Raw genomic sequence first — 17,854 nt, forward strand, 5'->3', positions numbered from 1 at the left:
TACCTTGCTAATGGCTCCATCTCACTCAAATTCCTGCAACTTCCACCCGACCACATACCTCCTCCCTGAATGAGCAGTTCTTGCCCTTGAAGGAACGAGCTGGGCAAAGCTGATCCCTGTGATGTTTTATGACAGGGTAAAGTGGTAGAGTGCCCTTTATGGTGTTTTGAAAGGAAATTGTACAGGAACAATGTCCTGAGCAGCGTGGCTATTGAAAACCCTTCACAAAAGGAGTTTGCCACAAGAGGAAAAGCAGCTTAATCAGTCAGACTAATCACTGTAGGTGGCTGAGTGTCCCCGAGGGTCTGTAAAATCAAATATAATGGGAAAAGAAATACATCACCGCTTGCCTATGCTCCTCAGCGGAGCCACTGGCGGATCTGGGACATTCCCTGCCTGGCCCCGAGCCCACCGTGACCGTCCTTTGGGCTGTCCCTATGCAGGACCACACTTGCATAGGAGGAGGTGGGCTCTGGTTGGGGAGTCAGGACAGGGGTGCACTCACCCCAGCTAACCCGGCTCTCGGTGTGAGCAGGACGGGTCAATGCCGCTTGCACAACCCTCCTGCCTCAGGAAGAGGAAACCGTCCCTGACAGCCACTGGGGCTCTCCAGGGAAGGATATTTCTGCCTCCCCCAGCTTTGAGTCTAATTAAAACCAGCAAACAACACAAAAATAATAATCCAGACTGTTTTTTCCTGATCATTTAAGTGTAAAGCCAAGTTAGCGGTAGGAAGCAAACTGGGACAACTTGGGGACATTTCTGTAATCCTGCTGTTGAAAGGCGTTAAGTATTTGGGGCACGCTGAAGTGAGATGGGGAAAGGACACAGAATCACAGAATCGTTAGGGCAGGAAGGGATCTTTGAAGACCATCTAGTCCAACCCTCCCGCCTATGGGAGCCCCTTTGCTCCCACCCCTTCTCTCCATGTGCAAGCCAGTCTCCTGCTCCAGCTCCTTACCCACATACAAGGCCTTGTTGAAGGATGGATTTCCCAGGTGCAGAAACACCCCTCCTACCCCTCCATCCAACAGGAGATGAGGAGATGACACAAAGCTCAGGCATAGCTAAGGGTCCTTCACCCAAGGCTGGCCGTGGTTCCCAACAGCCCTGGTGGGATAGGCAGAGCAGCCCCTTCTGCCTCTGCTCATCCCAAAGCCTGAAGATGTATCAGCTGCACACGGAGGAAGGACGAGGGATCCTCTTTCTACTGAGATGACAAATTCAGATGCCTTGTTTAACGAGGGGATTGATTAACACTTAGGCTTCTACTTCATCTTCTCCAAGATACAGGACTGCCCTTGTCATCCTCTTCAGTCCTTGCCCACAGACTGACCACCAAAAGCCCCATGAGATTGCAGCCAACATCTGTGTGACTACATGAAGATTTCTTTTTGGTATTCAACCCGATTTGGCTTTTGAAGCCAACAAGATGTGGTGATTACAACGGTGCAAACTCCTTCAGATTTCCCCAGCAACATTCCTGGTCCTCAGCAAAACTGTTCCCTTCCTTAGGTGATGCAGAACGATTTCAGTACTGCTTTAACCAGAAGATTAAAGGAATGAGCAGTTCTTGCCCTTGAAGGAAGAAGCTGGGCAAAGCTGATCCCTGTGATGTTTCATGACAGGGTAAAATGCTAGAGTGCCCTTTACGGTGTTTTGAAAGGAAATTGTACAGGAACAATGTCCTGAGCAGTGTGGCTATTGAAAACCCTTCACAAAAGGAGTTTGCCACCAGAGGAACAAACTCACCTGTCTGAACCCACTGTGATCTTATGTATTCCTTGTAAATCCTGTCTAATCTGGGCAACATTTTTTTACCACTCCTACAAGGCTGATGCATGCATTTCCAGGCTATGGGGTTTGGCCAGGTGGACCCTCCATCCCAAAACACATCACACCAGGATGCCATGGGAACTGGAGAAACCCTGTGCAGCACCAAGCTGACTTGTAGTGCTTTGACAGATACTTAAGAAACAGTGTTTTGGGAAACTTCCTCAAAACACAAGGGGTCAAACTCAGAGCCCACCAGTCCAAGAAGACCACATCCCAGCTCAGCCTGTGCTCAGCTAGCAGGGAAGCATCAGGTGGGAAAGGCTGGAGGACAGAGCTTGAGAAGCCAGGAGAGGTCCTGCCACTGCTCAGGGAAGGTTCTTCCTTCCCTAGAGGTGGCTGCCTATGGGAGGTCAAACCAAGTCACCTTTGGGTCTTGCGTGGCAGCAAATAGCGGATTAGTGTTTAGGTCAACCATAGAATCATAGGATGGTTTGGGCAGGAAGGACTTTAAAGCTCATCCAGTTCAAACTGCCTGCCACGGGCAGGGACACCTTCCACTAGAGCACATTGCTCCAAGCCCCTGTGTCCAACCTGGCCTTGAACACTGCCAGGGATGGGGCAGCCACAGCTTCTCTGGGCACCCTGTGCCAGCGCCTCAGCACCCTCACAGGGAAGAGCTTCTGCCTAAGAGCTCATCTCAGTCTCCCCTCGGGCAGGTTCAAGCCATTCCCCTTGGCCTGTCCCTACAGGCCCTTGTCCAAAGCCCCTCTCCAGGTTTCCTGCAGCCCCTTTAGGCACTGGAGCTGCTCTCAGGTCTCCCCTTCAGGAGCCTTCTCTTCTCCAGGCTGCCCCAGCCCAGCTCTCTCAGCCTGGCTCCAGAGCAGAGCTGCTCCAGCCCTCTGAAAAACCCTCACTGGTGTTTAACACTGGGACAAACGGATAGCTACGAAAAACTTGTCTCTGCTGCCCTCCTTCAATGATCCCATCAAGCTGTGATGCTCTCCATCACCCTCATCAGGAGGTGGGTGTTACACCTCAAGTGTCAAACCAACAGAGAAAACACTGGCTGTGGGATCTCTGCTGGGTGAGGTGGGAAGTGCACCACCTCCACCAGGTCTCTTGCTTTCATTATAAGCTCTTTGCAGCAAGAACCTCACCACCTCCTGTAGGCTTTTACACCACTCTGTGCAACCAAGCCCTCCACCAGATGTGCCTCTGATGTTGATCGCTGTTAACTGAAAACATATCCAACAGACTCACAGTGATCCTTAACTAGGAAGGACTGTTTGAAGCCTGTCTCGATGATACCTCTGATTTGTTCTTCGTATCTGTCTTATGCAACAAATGAAGCAGGCATCCCATGGAAAAATGACTCGTGGGATGTAAATAGCTATTGTATATGCAAAGAGAGAGGTACGGCTGCACGCCCATAGGGTTGCTTCTCCTGAGGGCAGAGAAAGGTGCACAGCAGAGACCTCAGGGTAGGTGAGCCACGCTCCTCCACAACGTGGTGACAGCATTTCCCGAGGAAAGGTGACGGGAAGGAAGCGGGACGGGCGCTATTTATAGCACCGCCGGACGTCAGCATCGCTTCGCATGAGAAACAAAAGGTGCTTCGCTAGCCCAAGATGTGGCCCCTTCGGAATGTCACTGTCAGGGAGGGGAGAGGAGCCGCATGCGCTCTGTGCAGGGAACCAACATCATATAAGACTGCATGGAAACAAAATAGGGAGATTTCTGGGTACCAATGTGCTCTATCAGCTCTTTCATGCTAGCTGTTATATACAGCACCAGCCAACGTGAAGGTCAGCTATGAGGCAAGGCCAGCTGGACCTATGCATTGTGCATTGGCCAACCTGGGTTGACTCCTCAACCCAAGCTGGATGTGTACTTGTGAGTGGTGACTCCTCCACATGGCAGGCGGACGCCCACCATGGTCACACAGGATGTGTCAGCAGCCCTCTTGGATGAGGAGGATCCTGGGCTGGGAGGGCTGGTGCACCACATACAGGGATTGCTCCTGAGATACGGGGCACAGCTTAGTGCCAAGTGCTCACCACTTCGGGAGAAGGGGGAAAGCTGCTTGATGAAAACCAGACCAGGGCTTTGGGGCCACATCTGCTTCTAACTGGTGGATCAGGGAAACCCTTTGATCTTGCAAATCCATTGCATGTCAACCCTACTCCCACCCCTGGCTGCTGCCAACCACTTTCTCAGAAACCAGCTCTTCCTCCCTTGGGTCCAGGCATCCAGAGCTGCTTCCTAACCCTGCTCCCAACCCATGTACCACCAAATGGCCCTGCTCAGCCTTTCCCAAGCCTCACTGCTTCCGACGCCTCATCCATGGTCAATTTTGAGTCTCTCTGTATCCAGATGAGGTTTGTAACAAAAAGCCTGTAACTCCCAACTCTTTTTCTGGCCATAAAATCTCAGCTTAAGGGATGCGTATACCACCTGTGTGGCTCTACCAGCTCCAAAATGAAGCTTTTCTTCCTCATAATGATGCCTGGGACATTAAGATAATAGCACTGCAATAAAATGTGAAAAGCTTTGTAACCTGTTTGTGCTGCAATAGAGTTCAAGGTTTGGTTTTTTTTTCCTATTCCCTTTTTTTATTTCATTTCTAACTTTTGTTCCCTATTTCTACCATATTTTTCTCGTAACTATTCTGAAAGCTCTGATATACTGCTGAAATCAACTTTAAGGAGTGAGTGCTCTCTAGGGGCATCTCAAACAGCACTAGAAGCACTAGAACTCCCTTCCTAGTCTCAAACACACTGCAGAGGGAAAGGGACCCTGAAAATCCCCAGCATCAAACCATGTGTTGTAGGGAGAAGGAGCTGCTGAGGTCCCCAGTGAAAGCTTAGGAGATGGAACCATGCCTTTTCTGCTTAAAGAATTATTTAGGAGACTGTTGCTCCCCTCCAGCTCCCTCTATCTGAGCTTCTTGGCTTTTTGCAATTAAAGTAAGTATGTTTTTGTGCCTAAGCTTTGACACCACCATGGATGTCTGTGGAGGACTTAGGAAGGACTGCATTCCTTCTGCTCTTTCCATTTTATTGCATTCATGACTGCTTACGGCTGAAACAGCCTCATGTCTCCTACCGCATGATGCCCTATCAACTGGGCTTTAAACCTTCTGTATTTCCTCCTCGGATGTTATCCCAGTGCTACTCGGTCTGGGCTGTATCTCACCCAACCATCTTCCAACCCCAGCCCAAGGCAGTTTTTTTGCTATCAATCCTTGCCATCTGTGCAGGAGACAGGGATGCCCAGGGGAGCTGAATACTTCTGTCTGCTGATGGTTTATCTGAAGAGACCAGGAAGAAAAATAAATAGAAGTACACGTCTGGTGTGGTCCCTTGGACCGGATGGCTTTTCAGGTGGGAGGGAAGAACCAACACACAATTCTATGGCTATGGTCTGGCGCAGCTTTGGCCATGGGTCTTCAGGCAGGAGAGCCTGTGGGCTCCTTTCCCACAGCATTATGCACTCTTTAGATGGAGAAGGAAGACTCGAGTGAGCTGGAATGGGAGCGGGATGCTCCAGCCTCCACTGCCTTTGCTCAGGGAGCCCAGCGCAGTGTGTGAGGAAGCCCACCCAGCTCGCTCTTGCAACACAAGCAGACCTCATCCTGCTTTTAACCATGTTTTGGTGATCGCAGGGCTGCAACCCAGCTGAAACAAGACCTTTTTTTTATTATTATTATTATTTCTAAATCACTAGACTAAATTGCCTTTTAAATTGCGCACAGGAAAAAGGAGGGAGCCCCGAAGAGGAGAGAAAACAGAGTCTGCTGCTGCTGAACTGCCCAGCCCACAAAAGAATGTTTCTAGGATGCCTGAGCAAACTCTTTTCAGCTGTTTTTCGGTCGCTTGGCTAAAATGTGGGAAAGCCACGCACAGAGTTAACTGCATCACAAGTGTTCGTGGGTCAAGAAGTGATGGGGAGACTCGAGGACACCAAGTCCTATTACAGGTGCCTGTAGTACTTCCCCGAAAATCCCCCTCTGAGGAGGCATCACAGCTCAGACACAGATTTCAGCTCATTCTAGGAGAAAACATCGGCCACTTTTCCTCCTGTTCAACCACATTAACGTTGCAAACTCCTAGTTTTAGAAATGCTTTATTGCTACGGTTGTGTTGTCTCAGCCACAGCAGAATCCGCTGACAAAAATAAAGCTGCATGTACAACTAACTCCCTTATTCCCTGTTTATTTTCTCATTTAACCATAGTCACAATTCCTATCAAGGACTCTAGATGCCCTCGTATAATTAAATATGCAATTTACACAATTAAATACCCCATTGACCCAACTGAATTAACTCGATGGATTGAAATTGCCAATGCCACAGGAACTCAGCTGCCTATTTAACACATCCCCTCCTTTACAAAGAAGGCACCCAAGGCGTGCTGCAAAGCCTTCCCAACCATATCACTTCGCAGGTGACCCTGAAAGTCAGCAAATTATGCTTTTGAATAGGAAGAGAGGAAGCATGTTGCAAGGACTCCGCTTTTATGGATAATACTGTGCCAGCTGCCTCTTCTAATACAAGTGGGGGCATCTGACTATGATGGAATAAGTGTAAGGGGAAGAGGAGGTCATTAAGATAGTCCTGGAGCAATACAGGATGTACACCAGATTTAAAAGACAAACCAGGGGGATGCACAGACTCTGCATTTTCAGAATGTTAAAGCTCAAATAAGGATTTATGCATTAACCCAGAGCTGATGAACACCAGCATTGCACAAATGCACTCCAGAAGACAGTGGTGGAAAATGTACAGTGAAGAAGATAAAAAAAAAGCCCATCAATGAGATTTCACCTACCTCCGGTCGTTTCTCCTCCTTCTGAACAGTTTTTTGGTGTGTGCGATTTCAGCTTCATGAGGCAATGGGTGGTAGCCCTGTAAAACAGAGGGGAAAGCAGCCATCAGCACCAAGATACAGGAGGCATCAACATGGAAGGGCATAAAGTGACAGCTGTACACCCTGCTGGTGCAAATGTACCTAAACCATCCACTTAACGAATCACTGGTTTGGGTTGAAGGGACCCTAAAGCTCATCCAGTTCCAACCCCTGCCATGGGCAGGGACACCTTCCACTGGAGCAGCTTGCTCCAAGCCCCTGTGTCCAACCTGGCCTTGAGCACTGCCAGGGATGGGGCAGCCACAGCTTCTCTGGGCACCCTGTGCCAGCGCCTCAGCACCCTCACAGGGAAGAGCTTCTGCCTAAGAGCTCATCTCAGTCTCCCCTCTGGCAGGTTCAAGCCATTCCCCTTGCCCTGTCCCTACAGGCCCTTGTCCCAAGCCCCTCTCCAGGTTTCCTGCAGCCCCTTTAGGCACTGGAGCTGCTCTCAGGTCTCCCCTTCAGGAGCCTTCTCTTCTCCAGGCTGCCCCAGCCCAGCTCTCTCAGCCTGGCTCCAGAGCAGAGCTGCTCCAGCCCTCGCAGCATCTCCATGGCCTCCTCTGGCCTCGCTCCAGCAGCTCCACGTCCCTCTTGTGCTGCTGCCCCAGAGCTGGATCAGGGCTGCAGGGGGGGTCTCCCCAGAGCACAGCAGAGGGGCAGGATCCCCTCCCTGAGCTGCTGCTCACGCTCTGGGGGTGCAGCCCAGCACACGGGGGGGTTCTGGGCTCAAGCGCTCACTGAAGCCGGGTCATGGGGAACTTTTCCTCACCCAACACCTCAAGTCCTTCTCCTCAGGGCTGTTCTCCAGCCCAGGCTGTTTGCCTTTCACTGTGTTGCTTCCTTTGTGTTTATATATTTATCTAAAACCCAGCTGTAAAAATATCAGTGAAAGGATGATGCTCAGCAGCATTTTGAGGATACTGGAGCAAGCCAACATGAGCCACAGCTTGTAGGTTGGTTGGGACTGTGCCACAATGCCATTAGCAAGTCAATGACCACACCATGAGCACCTCATTGAGACTCTCCACTCCTGCTACCCCTGTGGACAGCACAGGTGGCATCCACCTCACTGGAGAGAGCTGAGATGACAAGGATGTTAAATGACTTGCCGAAGCGAAGCCAGTTGAAGAACTCTGTGTAACTCAAACTTGGTTGTCTCTCCACTGAAGGTGCCGACTTTGTGACTTGGTAAGCTCATCTGATAAGGGGGATGCTGTATTTACCATCCTACTATGGGCATCGTGAGGCTTCATTAATGTGAGCAAAGAGCTCTGAGGTTCCTGGATGAAAGGCACTATGTAAGTGCAAAGTATTATTTATTTTCCAGGGACCACAGAGCTGTCATAACCATAATGAATTTTATTTATGCAGCTTTGTACTCTCCCGGCTGGCAATAAAAGCCCTGTAAAAGTCTCTCCTTTTATTTCCATTGCAATCTATCTTAGCTTTGGAGCTCCAGCCACTGCTGGTGAATCACCACACATGAGGGGCCACGAGGGAGCAGCCTGGGTAAGGGCAAGGCAAGGTTCCCTGGGCGGGAACACATCTCATCGAGCAGCAGCTTTGTCACATTGGCATGACAACATAACACACCAAAGAGCCTTCAAAATGACTGTTAATTTTAGTAGCGGTTACTGAGATAATAACATTTTTAGTTGCTCTGGTTCAAGATCTAATGGAGGAGCTGCTGGGGGTGGTAATGAACTTAGGCTTGCAGAACACAGGAGGCATCCCCGAGTTCAAGACCAACAGGGTTTATTGTGACCATCCATGCTGACCATCTACACAGAGCCTGGAGAACCTGCAGTAACCTTACAGCTCCCACAGCAGCTGGAGCCTTCCACTTTGGAGATGTTTCAAACTTCAAGCAATGCAGAACTCACCAAGCCCCTGGGTAAGTCCTGCTGCTGGCTTGCACATCCCCATGTACTCAGAGAAGCTGTGGCTGCCCCATCCCTGGCAATGTTCAAAGCCAGGTTGGACACAGGGGCTTGGAGCAAGCTGCTCCAGTGGAAGGTGTCCCTGCCCGTGGCAGGGGTTGGAGCTGGATGAGCTTTAAGGTCCCTTCAGCACAAACCAGTCTGGGATTCTATGACTTGAACCTGGCTTTGGACATAGTCTTGAAGTGTTCTTCCTGAGAAGGCAGTTTCTCTTTTAACTTCCTTGTTCGCTTTTAACTCTTCCAGAGAAAACCAAATGCACCATGATCATATAGTCTAGCACAGACATGAGAAAGCATGTTCAAGTGTAGCAGTCACTCTCAGTGGCCAAATTATCCTTCTCCCACTAAAACAACCTAACACGTGCCACACCAGCCACAGCATCCTACATATTCCCTCATAGCAATGGTACAGGGGCTATTGTGACACGAAGTTGCCTTAGCTTTCCTGCAGATCTGCTCATCCAGCAAGCATCTGCTCAGTGATATGCATTGTTCTGTTACCCTCTGTTCACGTCCCTGCACCCAGCAGCAGAAAGAGCTCTCCTCATGTTGCCTGCATCTCACTGCTCAAACACAGCCCATCTTTGACTAAGAGTTAGTTTGGGAGTAGGGAAAGCTGGCAACCTCCTCCCTGGTGGCTGGGTTCTCACCTACTTAAGGTCTCACCAGGTCTGACTTGGTTCTCCTCCAGCCAAACAACTCGTGGTTCATTCTGTATGGCATCTTTGATGTCTAATAGCTTAGAATCATACTGAGTGTTCTCCATCACTGAAGGACTGTGGTTTGAGTCTTCCTCGTCCCTTATTTTCACTGAATGCATAGGGGGGGCTTAATATCTCCAAGATCTGTGTTCCTCTGACAATTTACTTGAAAGTGGCCAATGGATATCAAATCAAATGTGAAAAGGAAGGGAGGGAGCAGACACACACACAGCCCAATCACATGAGCTGAGCTAGTTTAGGCAATCAGGTTAAACACTCAGGGAAGCTCTTTCCAAACGCTGTACTACCACAGCAGGCTAAAGCTTGGGGTATTTTAAAGAATTTAAGCTGCACTGCAGACACGTGCAAATACAATTACCCTGGAAAATGAAACTATCTCTGCAGAACACAAGGACCTACAGCACTGACTTCCTCAATGTGAAGCCTTCATTTGAGTCTCAGGAGCTGCTCTTTCCAACTAGAAACCATATATATGGTGGTGCATTGCTGCATGTCCCCTTTGCAGAGCATTCCCGTGCTTCCTCAAACCTCTGCCCACCAGCAGCAGACAGCACTGGCATGACAGATGGATTAATTACATGGGAATAAGGCTCCTAATCCAAGGAGAACTCCTGGACACTGCCTATGCCTAAGCAGCAGAGCACTTTGTGTCCCCGTTAAGAAAATCAAGCATCTCCCTTCTCCAGCTGAGCAGTTCCCTTCCTTAGTCCCCGTCATGAGACAATGTTTTGGAAAAAGCCCGTCACCAATCCCTACTCTTGTCTATTTTGGTGCCTAAACAGAGCTAAATTTGGAAGGGAGAGAAGTCGACTCTTTTTGTGCAGCAAGCTGATGTAAAAGGAAATATCAGCAGCTTGCAAGAAGGGTGGAGTGGCTGGAGAAGACTGAGGGTGATGAGGTGGATGGTGACAGGCCAGAGTCCCGGGGGCGTGATGACACGGCTCTTGGGTTCATGTGGAGGCTGCTCCCCACCACGGGTCATGCAGGACAGCAATGGAAGTGTCTTCAGTGAGAACAACATGGATCTGAAATGCAGCTCTTCCATTTTTCAGTGGACACATGCTTTATGATGCTGAAATCCCTCAACAGAGCCAAAGGGAAACGTCTTGCAAGGCAGAAGACCATGCTATGCTCCACAGCGGGTCTACAAGAAGACCTACACAAGAGGGATGGGTTTTGCTCCTGCTTGGGCCTGAGGACACCATCAAGCCCAGGTGCTCATGGTTTTCATAGGCAGGTTTGCAACTTCTCAGTGGGCAGCGAAATCACATTTGGTTTCTCTCCCACATAGGTTTTATTTTGCTATTTATTCGCAGGTGGCTGGAGAAGAACGTGGCAAATCAACATCTCAGTGCTGCTGGTTCTGGAAGCGAGGGGTGTGGGAAAAGCAAAGAACAAGGAGCCCATGGTCTCAGGACGGATTGCTAATAGAGGTAATTTTCAATTTTGGAGCTAAACACTCTGCGGTTTACATGGTGGGAAGCTTGGAGCAGAACCTGAGAAGCCCATGGGACCTCTAACGTGTGTACGTGTAAGTCAAGTTTAAATCATAAACATGCACGCTCTAACAGGAAAGGCCAATCACTCTGGAAAACAAGGGGCGTTCAGGACTGGTCTGCTCTCTGGGCCAGCCCCCTAGAGATCAAATATGTTGTGATGTGCAGATTCATTTTCAGACGTTTTGGGAAAAGCAGCTCTTGGAGAAGAAGGAATGTGATGTGTGGCAAGCTTAGGTCACTATCATATGGCCAACCAAGGGAAATCTGTCATCTACTGGAATTGCTGCAGACAAGGCGGCAGAGAGGAGTGGGTTTGATGCCTTACGTGCACTCTCCGCGCTTTACCTTCCTACCAAAGGTGTCTGTCCAGCCTCAACCCCCTCCATCTGCCTGTGGGAATCCGGAAAGCCGGCAGCTTTCTGGGCTGTCCCAGACCCATTTGCATCAAAGTTTAATGAAAGAACAAGTAAAAAGCTTTCAAGATCTTGTTGGCAATACGCAGCAACCTAAAAGCCTCTGCCTCTCCCTTCACTGATACCTGCCTCTAGCCAGCAACATCCCTCTCCTGAGCCATCCCCCCCCCGCATCTCAGCTCAGTAACTTGCGGGGTACTGGCCTGGGAGGGACACGAGGAAGAACAGCAGGACCAGCCTGCTATGAGCAGGAGCTTTACTATCCCTTTTCTCTTGCCTCCTCTGCAGCAGCATCAGCTGAAGAAGCTATAGGAAGGCACCAGATTTGCTTCTTTCACTGGTGATAGTAAATCACATGGCAAATCATTAACAGATAAGCAGAAACAAGGCAGGGGTTCTTCTGCTGCTGCTCCTGTGACCACCCTCAGATAGCAAACCCCGGGGACTCCTTCAGCATCTGACAAAAACTGACTTACAAAAGGGATGGTCCTACTTGGGATCAACTTGTGCCCTCCTCCTTGTCCACTTCTGCACTTCTCAAGTGCAACTGTTGCCTGGGGTGGCCAGATTCATGAGTGTTTCACAAAGACTCTAGGGGCTATGAACGGTTGGGGTCCATTGCTTCATCCCCATGATCTTCATGCCTAATGCAGCCTGACTTTGAGATGTGAAACCTCACTCCACAAAGTGACTGTCTTCACTCATACCCACTCATTCAGCTTCCTCCACAGACATTCCCCATAGAGGCGCTTCCAGCGTGCAATGGTCAAGCAGACAAAGATGCTTGAAGAGGAAAGGCAACACTGAAACCCTGAGAGTGAACAAAAGGTTGAGAAAAGCCACTGGACCAATGGAAAAAACTCCAATGCTGGCTTGATGAGAGAAAGAAAAGAAATGATCTGGCCATATCACAGGATCAGTACGTATGAGCTTTATCTCAAGAGCCTTTTGTGCCCTTAAGAAACATCTCCGCCCTTGCTTATCTTAAACAAATGGTTGCAGAAGGCCTGAACTGAACAAACAGGTTATTAGGCCTTCGGTAGGCACTGGGAGTTTCACTCGCCTTTATTGCACACAAAGTTCAGGGTGGGATTTACTTTCCAGGGAGGTGGATGGGGTGAGGTGGGGCTGGTTGAGGGCAGTCCTGGGGATGCCCCATCTGCCTGTGCAGAGGGAACAACCGAAGAACCTTAAAAGAAATAAATATATTGTGGTTCCAGAAATGATCCACAGAAACCAACCCAGTGACCTCCAGTACCCTGAGATAAGGCTTTCATCTGCCTATAGGATGGATTATCCGTGCCAGGAAAGTCAGGGACAGCACAGACCTGCAGCTATATTTAACTTTTATTGTGCAGGTCCTGCACGTGTGGTGCTTATGGGGTTGAATGTGCCAATGCTCAGCATACCCGTCCCACTGCACATCAAAAACATGGCAAAGGAGCTGCTACCTCCCCACTGGTATCATCCCCACCACCCAAGGCCAGCATTTATCAACACACGTAAGTCCTGTGGGAACTTCCAGCAGAGCCATCTCCTTGGAGGCCACTTGTTGCTGCCGCTTCCCCTTCCAGGAACTCCCACTGGTCTGCTGGCCACTCTCCTCTCTTACACAAGGGGAATTCTTTACCTCTTGAAAGGAGAGGCACAAACCAAAGCCTTGACCTGATTTGGAAGCCATGGAAGAACACAAAACGATGTCAGGAAGCTGCCTGGAAATGATTTCCTCTCTCTGTTAGAATTTAAGTGATAAATCAGTTCCTTCAAATTGCAAGCTATTCATTTTTTCCTGGAAGGTGCTTGTAATAATAGCTGCTTTTGAAAAAGGAATCAGTCGGTGCTAAACATCAATGGAATAGGAAAGTGTGACAATCGTACAAAATACTCCTCACCCAAGATAAAAGGCAGGTAAATCCTCACAGCACTTCACTGTTGTGGCTCTCCCATCGCTCCTCGCCCACAACACAGCACGCACAAAGCCTGGCAAACTCGAAGGCCTCTTTCTTCAACTTCAGTCGTTAGAGCAAGGCTAAATTAAACTACAAGGCTGACAGATAGGACTTAGCCTCCAGCAACTCAGGAGCTGGAAAAGGAGCAAAACCCCTCTGGCTTTGCCACCACTGATCCGACAAGTCCCATGGTGGAGAAGGGATGCTCTGTGGGACCTTGACAGTAGGATATACTTGCCAGATGAATCACGGCATGGTGCAACATGCCTCAAAGAGGAGGCATAGGAAGTTGTTTCTTGGGAGATGTCCCGGTTTGGACGATTTCCTGATTAACTGCATCTTTGAGAAGCACACCATAAATCACACATCACCAGCAAAGGCTGAGCATGTAGCTGCAGCAGGCATGCCTCAGTGAGGTGTTTCAGAGGAGCACCGCAAAGGAGACTTCTTCCAAAAGAAGAGGGGTGTAACAGAGGAGCAATAGGACTGTCACAGCTGAACACCACTCTTTCGCTACCATTAAAATCACTGACACTATTTTCTATAGGGATTTACTCTCCTATGATGCTCTAAGGATGCAACGTATTGGATTCCCACTTGCTGAGCATTAATAATGGTCTGTAGATACGGCTCCTCTCACAAAATGATGGGTGTTTTAATGACTGTATACATGCAATCCCAGACCTGAAGAAGTATAATTTATATCCATATCTTCCCACCCCCTTTCCTTGGCATTTGTTATCAGCTCCTGGCAGAGAGTGGACACCCAGATAGAGGTAAAATAGCATTTAAGATGGCATTAAATACTTGGTGGCAGCTAAGTTATCCCAACTCATCCCTCTGGATCCAGCTTTCAGATGAAATGAAAGACACACAGAATGGCAGAACAACCCAGTGTGAAACTCCCTGAGTGGGGTGAAGGATGCAAATGCAATTAAAGCTTTAGAATAATTAGGCAAAGGATCCCAAGTGAAACATACCCTGAACCTTCCTCAGTGCTCTGCTGATTACTGACAGAGAGTTTTCCAGGGTCTATTTTTAACTCCAAGCCCCTAAGCTCCTGAATTATACATAATTCAGAGATAATAAAACTTTAAAATCCAGGACAAAGTCTCCTAAGGAGGAACTGCCTCTGCAAATACACACATCAATGCAACCAGGTTGGGCAGGAAGAAGAGCCCAACTGGTGCCACCAAGCCCCATCTACGCCACCGAGATGGGGACAGGCTGGAAGCACTGCACATCGAAACAGGGTGCTCCAGACACACCGACACGGACACACGGTGCCATAGGAAGAGTATAAATAACAGACAAAAGAAATCCCCTTTTGTTACAAGGATCCGCAAATCCAAAATCAGTTACAAGCTGACTTAGGAAATGGAGTTTTTTCCCATGTTATAGCAAAATGGGAACAATACTTTGTGAGTGGAAGTAACTCTAATTGTTTTAACTGATGTTATTTTAGTGTTGTTTAGGTTTATTGCTTATTTGTATGTATTTCCTCTACCCCGGTCAGGCTTAAAAACAAACCTTACTGTCAGAAGTAAAGCATCCCATCCATAAATAAATATATTTATCCAGTAACTATAGATATAGCCACACCAATGCTTGGAGTCCTCAAATCAGAACATTTAAGAATCGTTAAAATAAATAGCTTTGGTGACCTGTGTTTGTTTTTCCCTGGAAAAGGGAGCCCTTTTCAGCTAATATTTGGAATAAATACCTCCCACATTACTTGCGACCAGAAGGCACCACACCTGGTATGTGGGTTGTGGCCCAAGCTCACCCTGAGAAGGGGCTACACTGCTCTGAAGAGCTTTTCCTGCATATTCATAGAATCACAGAATGGTTTGGGTTGGAAGGGACCTTAAGGTTTAGATTTAGATTAGATATAAGGAAGAATTCTTCCCTGTGAGGGTGCTGAGGCGCTGGCACAGGGTGCCCAGAGAAGCTGTGGCTGCCCCATCCCTGGCAGTGTTCAAGGCCAGGTTGGACACAGGGGCTTGGAGCAACCTGCTCCAGTGGAAGGTGTCCCTGCCCATGGCAGGGGTTGGAACTGGATGAGCTTCAAGGTCCCTTCCAACACAAACCATTCCATGGTTCTATGATTTGTGCCATCCCCCAGAACCAGGTCCCCACAGATTATCTTCTCTTGGTTGGACCACAGTCTCAGCCCATAGCAGCTCCAGCTCATGCAAGCTCCCAGGAGCTGGGACAGTCCAACAGCGATGAGACCTCTTATTTGCTGAGTGATAACTTCACAACATTACAAATAAGACGTGGCTTCTCTTTCCTTTCAGCGTGGGTAGATTCCAGAGAACTCCGTCACTGCTCAGCCCTTGGCACATCCCATTGGAGGCCTTCTAAGTGCATGACGTTTTGCAATATCCTCAGATCGCAGGCAGCACTAAGTCAACGAGCATTTGTTGCCATGATCCATATCACTGTGATCCATACACTACACCACCAAAGCAGAAAGGGATTTTGCCATCAGCTTTAATAGGGTCACGGAGGTAACAGCCCCTCTTGGTTCAGAAGTGGACCTTTCATGTAGACCTTCATGGCTAAAGCAAGCTGTGCAGTATTATCACAGTCCTTTCTGCCTCCAAGCTCCTCGTATTGTGCTGGAAATATATTCACACAACAGCTATTCCTGCTTGCAGCTGGCTGAAGACACAGCCAACACTCTTTTCCCCAGGACTACACCACAAAGAGATGTTTTCTCTCCTTTCTGAAGTCTCTGCTTAGTCTAGCTGAGCTCGAAAAGAGCAAGTGAGGATCCCATGTCGCAGCCACCCCAGTCTGAAAAGTACCCCAATGTGCAAACACCAGTTTAATCCTATAAAAGCCTCATTCTTCCCTTTGACAAGTCCCATTTCTTTGCAGGAGTGTGGGCTGTGTAACACAAGGGCTTGACTTTCTCCTTGCCAGGTTACTGGCAGTTTGCGCCTGGGTGGAAGAAACTGCTGCTTGAGTGTCCATCTGCTCCCTCCCAGGATTTTCCTTTTACACATCGAGGACTAAGATTCCTCCTGCTGTAATGGGTTTTAATGCAGGGACAAGCACAGAAAACATGTGCACTTGCCACAGAGTATCAATCATATCACATCATATATTAATTACACTGATACTCTGCAGACCTCTGGGAGCCATGGAATACTTTGAACAGTAAAACAAGGACAAGTAAGGAAAGCATGCTTGTAGCTCCCCTACAGCAGTCTCCAAATGTGACATTTGGAAAAAGATCTGTCATTTCCACCAAAAAATAATCCTGAAAAACTTGGTTTTTATCTAAAGCTGCTGCAGAACAGGCAGAAAAATGGCAATATATGCTCTCCTGTGTCTTGTAAATCTCAACCACGACAACTCCAAAGGCACTGGCATCATTCAAATATCAGCTTTCCTGCCAGTGAAAGCAGAGTTATGACTGCTTTTGTGATGACTGCCAGGAGCTAAGTGAAGCCCCTTCAATTCATTTCACGTTGGCCAGAGGAATGCACCTTCACGTATTCATCAGAACCAAGCAGGGACAAAGAAGATTAGATTTAGAATTCATATGAGGAAAAAATTCGTCACTGGAAGGGTTGTCAAGCATTGGAACACGCTGCACAGCGAAGTGGTGGAGTCACCATTCCTGGAAGTGTTTGAAAGACATATAGATGTGATGCTCTGGGACATAGTTTAGTGGTGGACTTGGCAGTGCTGGGTTAACAGTCAGACTTGATGATCTTAAAGGTCTTTTCTAACCTAAATGGTTCTATGATTCTATAAGGATCAGAACCAAAACTCAACAAACCAACCCAGCTCCTGGAGATTTCCATATGCCACACAACTGGCACCAAAGACCTTGCTTACTGGGATGTCTCAGGCCATGCTGCCCCTCCAGGATAGGGTTTTTCAGCTGCTTCCTACTTTCCTTGGTGCCCTGCTTGCTGGCAGGATTGTGTCCATGTGATGGGCTCAGCTCCAGAAGCTGGGAAGGGTCTGAGATAGCAGCTATTGTGAGTCGTGTGACCAGCGAGCAGAAAGAGGCATGACAGCAAAACCACAGATGCACAGCATGATGAGCAACTCGGAAGTGGTCGCCAAACCACTTGCTACCAAAGATGGGTATTCTGGCAACCAGCACATCCTCCATGTCCATTCATTCAACTCTCTTCTCTGCCCAGAACACCTGCCTGCCACCAGCACTATCACAGCCATAAGCATCCTACAGATGCTATGCCTTCAGGGCCTTTGAGGATGGAGACAGGAGGTGCCTGGTCTCTTTTCCCATGCAACAAGTGATAGGACAAGAGGAAACGGCCTCAAGCTGCACCAGGGGAGGTTTAGATGGAGATTAGGAATGATTCCTTCCCCTGAGGGTGCTCAGGCATTGGAACAGGCTGCCCAGGGCAGGGCTGCAGTCACCATCCTTGGAAGTGTTCACACACCGTGTAGACGAGGCCCTCAGTGACCTGGGTTAGTGGTGGCCTTGGTAGTGCTGGGGAACGGTTGGACTTGATGATGGAATCAACCCAGTTGATGACATGATTCTAAGGTGGCTCTGAAGTATGTTCCATGTTCACCTGGGTAGCCCTCCTAGGGCTCTACCTAAATTAGGTAGCTGTAAATTAGGTAGCCAAATACCTCACTGAAAGCAGTT

The 17,854-nt window shown here is 48.6% G+C and overlaps 1 protein-coding gene across 3 annotated transcripts in view; it reads right to left on the reverse strand.

The window, feature by feature from the left end:
- The window catches only part of CTIF (cap binding complex dependent translation initiation factor), a gene marked incomplete at its 3' end in the record, with an annotated part of 149,081 nt that overhangs the window by 57,457 nt on the left and 73,770 nt on the right, over nt 1-17,854 (reverse strand). For all 3 annotated transcript variants that reach the window (XM_080637730.1, XM_080637729.1, XM_080637731.1), the window contains exon 7: nt 6,607-6,683. In XM_080637730.1, coding sequence (XP_080493856.1) covers nt 6,607-6,683 — 77 coding nt within the window. The remainder of the gene's footprint in view (nt 1-6,606; nt 6,684-17,854) is intronic.

This window comes from Psittacula echo, assembly GCF_963264785.1.
Source record: "Psittacula echo genome assembly, chromosome: Z".
NCBI classification, from domain to species: Eukaryota; Metazoa; Chordata; class Aves; order Psittaciformes; family Psittacidae; genus Psittacula; species Psittacula echo.